Here is a 6,132-nt window from a genome sequence, read left to right on the forward strand (position 1 = left end):
GAGAGAGAGAGAGAGAGAGAGAGAGAGAGAGAGAGAAATTGTATATATTAATATCTAATTGTTTTAAAAAGTTTGTGTAAAATTGAGATTGTGTAAAATGTAGATTGTAGATGATGTAATAGAAAAAAAATGTTTAATGGACTTAAATATGGCATTATAAATGCGAAAACGTACGTCTATGCAAGTATTCATTAGATATACATTAATAAAGTTTATATCTTCTGCATCTTTGTAGGACTTTGAAAATATCTACAACATAATATACTTTAATAGTGTGATTTCAAAGTTTATGCAATTTATTGAATATATATATAAAATTCCTATTGAAAATAATTTTTAATACTAACCAATATTTAGTTTGGTCGAAGCACTTAATCTTGGAATATTCCTCCAATTATCTGTGGTTATATTTTGCATCTAATTTAAAGGCAATTCATTGTAAAATTTTCTTCATGATGGTTTTTCCTTTACTTTTTCATTAGTTTTACATATGCAAAGATTTTGCATTTATATAATAAGTGAGGTATAAGTTTGATTTTATAAAAAATCACTTATTACAATTTACTGTTCCAATGATTCACATCCAAATAAAACATATTCTTCTCTTGATAGCCAAAATGGATTACCTTCTATATATTCTGGTGGTGTTTTGTCTAAAATTATAAGTTAATTATATATATATATATATATATATTATATATATTATTATATTGTTATGTAATTTTTTAATGACACTTAATATTATATAATTACCAGGATGTACAGTTAAAGGCACATATGTAGAACCCATTGCAACATTCCAACTATGAGTACCAGGACAACTTCTTACTTCTAATATTTTGCTGTATTCTGGTAATAATTCTCGTAAATCTTTAGTTAATCTTAATCCAAAACCTGAAAGATGTGTGTTTCCTCCAGTAAGTAATATATGTGAAAGACAATCATGTAATACTTCTTCTGATAAACCAGATGTTATATCTTTTATTACTTGTGGTAAACCAAGATTGATATACATCATTTCAGGAGCAATATACAATTCTGAACCTAGAGAAACTCTCTAAAAAATATAAATAAATCTTGTAATTTTAAATTTTGTAAAAATTTTATGATTGTATGTATATATATTTACTAACCAAAAATTGCTTATTATCAGCATAGCTTCGAACTCTAACTTTAATACATTCCCCAGTTTTTTGTCCTACTCTTTTTTCTTCATTTTTAATATTATAACTTAATCTACATCTTTCCTTAATAGGCAATGTGTCCAAATATGATATAGGAATATGATAACATCCCTTTAGATACCAATGCATAGCTTGTTTTAAATGATAAGCTACGTGCCAACCACCAACAGGTAATAATCTCCAACGTTGTGGTATAACACGTCCACCAATTACAACAGCTACTGTTGTACTTAAAGCACCACTATCAACTACTACACAAGTTTCCACATCCAGCATTGCACATGCTGCTAAAGGTTTAGGAACCAGACATACTCTAGAAATTATATTTTTTAAAAATATAATATTTAATTATATATTTTAAAAATATATTTTATTGCAACATAATATTTTTATCTTACCTTGATATTTTAACTTCTTGAAATAAATAATGTAACAATTGTTTTCTAAGCATTGGATGCATAGCTAAAGGTTCACAAAACATGAGTACTGCATTAGGTTTTCTTAATGTTGAAGTTAATCTCATCTGATGAAATAAATGACCAACAAATGTTTTAAGAACAGGAAATGTTCCTTCACTTAATAATGCTTCTGCTGGACTAACAAGATCAACATTTGGAATTCCAAGTACTTCAACGGTATCAGTACAATATCCATTTATAAGTTTCTCATAAATTGGATTTGGCCTTGCATAATATGTTGGATCATTTTGATGAGTAATTAATCTCTTTTTTTCTCTATATAATTTTACAGAATTACAAAAAACACAAAATGGGCCACTAGGTCTTGGAATTTTAGCAGTTGCTAATTCAGTTAATTTCAATAATTTTAATTTTTTAGTCAATGATTTGCCATCACATTTTGGATGAGTACTACTACTTGGAATATTTTGTGTTTGTTCTAAATATGTTTCATTATTATATTTAGGTACACCAAACATTGAAAAATGTCTTCTTAATTCAAAATGTGGTGCAATTACCCATGTATATTTATTTCCAATTTCAATTACCACTTTTGCATTAGAACCTTCAACACAATTTCTTTGACATGTATAACCACTGCAATGACGACATTTTGGAAAATGAACAGTTTCTCCTAATGTAATTACCATATATAATCTATAACACATTGCTTTAAAATTAACATTAAGTAGTTGTAAGCATTTTATATCTGGAAATCTAAAGTGTACTTTTGAAATCAATTGTAACCATTTTATTTTCCTGAAAAAACATAAATGAATATTTTAAAAGGTTCATTTTGAAAATATATATTTTTAAAATTATATATATTTTAATGAAAGCATTAACAATTTTTATTGATGAAAAAATTTAGGAAATTTTATTTAATAATTGAATAATTTATAAAAATATTATTTATATCCAAGTAACTTTGTTTCTAATAATATATATTTTTATTTACTTTTTATGTAAGTTAAATGAATTTCACTGTTCTTTTAATATAAATTTTTAAACTTACCACAAATAATCAGTATCTGAAGTTTTTCTTAAATGTTTGCATGTACTACCGATAGCAATAATATCAGGTACATCACAATATAATAAAATTTTTATCCAAATTTCGTCAGGGAAAATTGAAGGATCCATAATTATTAATAAAAATTAATATAAAATAATTGCACAAGTAAAAGATACAATTAATAGTTACTAATACAAGACGGCAGACACTCCCCAGAAAGTGAATACGTTAGTCAAGTTCAAGGTTACACTTAATGAAAATAGTGAATCAATATGTTATCGACAGATGGTACTTCAATAAAATTATTAAACGATTTAGAGCGATGATTATAAAAATTATATACATAAATATATATATTATTTATTTATATATATATATATTATAAACAAAAATATAATAATAATAATAATATATAATAAAATTATATATTATATATACATGACATAAAAATTTAATAAAATATGAACATATATAAAATGTCTAATATATTTAATTATATATGATATATAAAAATTTTTTTAAATATAATATATTCTGTTAAAATTTTAATAAAAGAGATTAAACAAATAAAACAAAAAAACGACGAAGTTATTCAGATATCTTGAATACATAAAAATTGTAAAACATATATAGATAAAGAAAAATAGTGAAAGAACGATAGAAATAAGATATAAATTAAAAAATCAGTATCTACAATGTCGCGTTACAATACTCATGACCTCTATCGGTATCCCAAAGTTGTGTCACTGAAGTACAAGAAACCGTCGTCGGCGCGGGTGGGGGGCCCGTGTCGACACAAAAGACGGTCATAGATAATGGCGGCGCCGGTGTGGCCCCGGCGTCGCCTAACGAATTGACGAAGGGTGTTAATAACATCCAACATCCTTCGAAAATGAACCTCACAGAGAAAAGCCGCGGGGAGCACCGAAGTTCGATAAGACTTCGCGGTACTCCCCAGAGGCGTTGAAAGGCCACCGTGGGGGTTTTAGTCGGTAAAAGTCCGACACTACCCCGGCCTAACTCCCCAGAGGGCCGGGGTGTCCTATGAGGATTTCCCCCACGTTAAAAAAAAAAAAAAAAAAAAAATTTGGAAAAGAAAAAAAAAATATAAATACGATATAAAAATAAATAATAAACTTACGTAAACTTAAAAAACTTAAAAAAAAAATTAAATATATGACTAAATACATAATTTTTTAATGCCACAACTATATACACAGGATTCTCCTGTTAAAAACTCCAAAATTTATACGAAAAACTTTAAAAATTTTAAAAAACTTTAAGAATTCAGCCTCTGTCGAAAAATTTTTAGTGTCACCTCTTTGCGTATCATATTCTCCTAATGAAAAGTAGAAAATTTGGGCGAGAAACTTTAAGAATTCGATCTCTGTCGAAAAATTTTTAGTGCCACCTCCTTGCGTATCATATTCTCCTAATGAAAAGTCGGAAATTTGGGCGAGAAACTTTAAGAATTCGATCTCTGTAGAAAAATTTTTAGTGCCACCTCCTTGCGTATCATATTCTCCTAATGAAAAGTCGGAAATTTGGGCGAGAAACTTTAAGAATTCGGTCTCTGTCGAAAAATTTTTAGTGCCACCTCCTTGCGTATCATATTCTCCTAATGAAAAGTCGGAAATTTGGGCGAGAAACTTTAAGAATTCGGTCTCTGTCGAAAAATTTTTAGTGCCACCTCCTTGCGTATCATATTCTCCTAATGAAAAGTCGGAAATTTGGGCGAGAAACTTTAAGAATTCGGTCTCTGTCGAAAAATTTTTAGTGCCACCTCCTTGCGTATCATATTCTCCTAATGAAAAGTCGGAAATTTGGGCGAGAAACTTTAAGAATTCGGTCTCTGTCGAAAAATTTTTAGTGCCACCTCCTTGCGTATCATATTCTCCTAATGAAAAGTCGGAAATTTGGGCGAGAAACTTTAAGAATTCGGTCTCTGTCGAAAAATTTTTAGTGCCACCTCCTTGCGTATCATATTCTCCTAATGAAAAGTCGGAAATTTGGGCGAGAAACTTTAAGAATTCGGTCTCTGTCGAAAAATTTTTAGTGCCACCTCTTTGCGTATCATATTCTCCTAATGAAAAGTCGGAATTTTGGGCGAGAAACTTTAAGAATTCGGTCTCTGTCGAAAAATTTTTAGTGCCACCTCCTTGCGTATCATATTCTCCTAATGAAAAGTCGGAATTTTGGGCGAGAAACTTTAAGAATTCGGTCTCTGTCGAAAAATTTTTAGTGCCACCTTTTTGCGTATCATATTCTCCTAATGAAAAGTCGGAAATTTACTAAAAATTTTATTATTAAATGAAAGTGTTTATTCAATAATTTTATAATTAATTTTATTTTTTAAAAAATTCTGCGTGTCCTTCTCGAGAATTATATTCTGCTAATCAGAAATTGCAAATTTGTACAAAAATCCTGGCTGGCTATCCTAAAATTTTGAATCTTAGAATTCTTGGAATAATTTCTCGTGTTAGCTCTTTATGTTTTATATTCTCCTAATACACAGTCGAAATTTCAGCAAAACCATGTGCCAAATTTTTCGATTTTGCAACAGGAGAATATAATCATAAAGAAGATGGCATGAATAATTTTTCCAAGATTTCCCCAATTCATAATTTTGTGCCATTGGCAGAAATTTTCGATTGTATTTTGCAATTTTATATTAGAAAGATATAATCTTATTGAAGGTATCACGCAGAATTGTTACTTACCTGTTGTACTTACCTTTACACATATTGACCATTTAAATACTCTATTTTCAATACCTATATATTTTTTTTTTTTTTGTTTTTCTTCAACAGTTTACTTAATTCTAGGTTAGTTTAGTGAATATGGTATTTTACTTACCTTTTACATTGTTACTTCTTTATTATCTTTTATTAAAATATCGAATATATCTTGATTATTTTTTTACTATATATCGATAGGATGAAAGAGATGTTCCTCGGTTAATTAACTATATTTTTTTGTAACAATTAAAATTTCTATAATATCTTGTTGAAGAAATGGCAGATGAAAATAAATCTGAAAAAAAAATATATAAACATATAATATATAAAAATATATCAAATAAAATCTATAAAAATAATGAAAAGTTAAAATCTTGCTTGTTCTTTAAAGAAAATTGAAAGAATTAAAAATATAATAGATAGTAAAAAATATGAGCCACTTACTTGCATGTGTGATAATGTCAGTATTCTGTAGCATTCCGATTGTCCATGGATCACAGATTAATAATTGCAAATGAATCACAATTATATATTATTATAAATTAATAATTTTTATAAGAGAGACAATTAATTGTCTCTATTTATTTTTACAATTTTTCTAATATCATTATTCTATACCAATGGATTATGTTATGCAATGTAATTATGATAACATATATCATATTCCACAAAATCTTTATTACATGAAGCAAAAATTCATTATACGATACGTTTATACCTGATTTGCGTTTTAAATA

General features: G+C 27.8%; 1 protein-coding gene across 1 annotated transcript; it reads right to left on the minus strand.

The window, feature by feature from the left end:
* Positions 1-18: 18 nt before the first annotated feature.
* Positions 19-2,846, minus strand: LOC122721111. Its single transcript, XM_043948408.1, has 6 exons — positions 2,658-2,846; positions 1,583-2,401; positions 1,134-1,497; positions 754-1,057; positions 348-653; positions 19-249 (listed from the first exon to the last, which is right to left on the minus strand). Exons 1-5 carry the CDS (start codon positions 2,783-2,785, stop codon positions 562-564), a joined length of 1,707 nt encoding a protein of 568 aa, XP_043804343.1. The 5' UTR covers positions 2,786-2,846; the 3' UTR covers positions 19-249; positions 348-561.
* Between the last annotated feature and the right edge of the window lie 3,286 nt (positions 2,847-6,132).

This window comes from Apis laboriosa, unplaced genomic scaffold (assembly GCF_014066325.1).
Source record: "Apis laboriosa isolate Shangri-la unplaced genomic scaffold, ASM1406632v1 scaffold14409_cov159, whole genome shotgun sequence".
NCBI lineage: Eukaryota > Metazoa > Arthropoda > Insecta > Hymenoptera > Apidae > Apis > Apis laboriosa.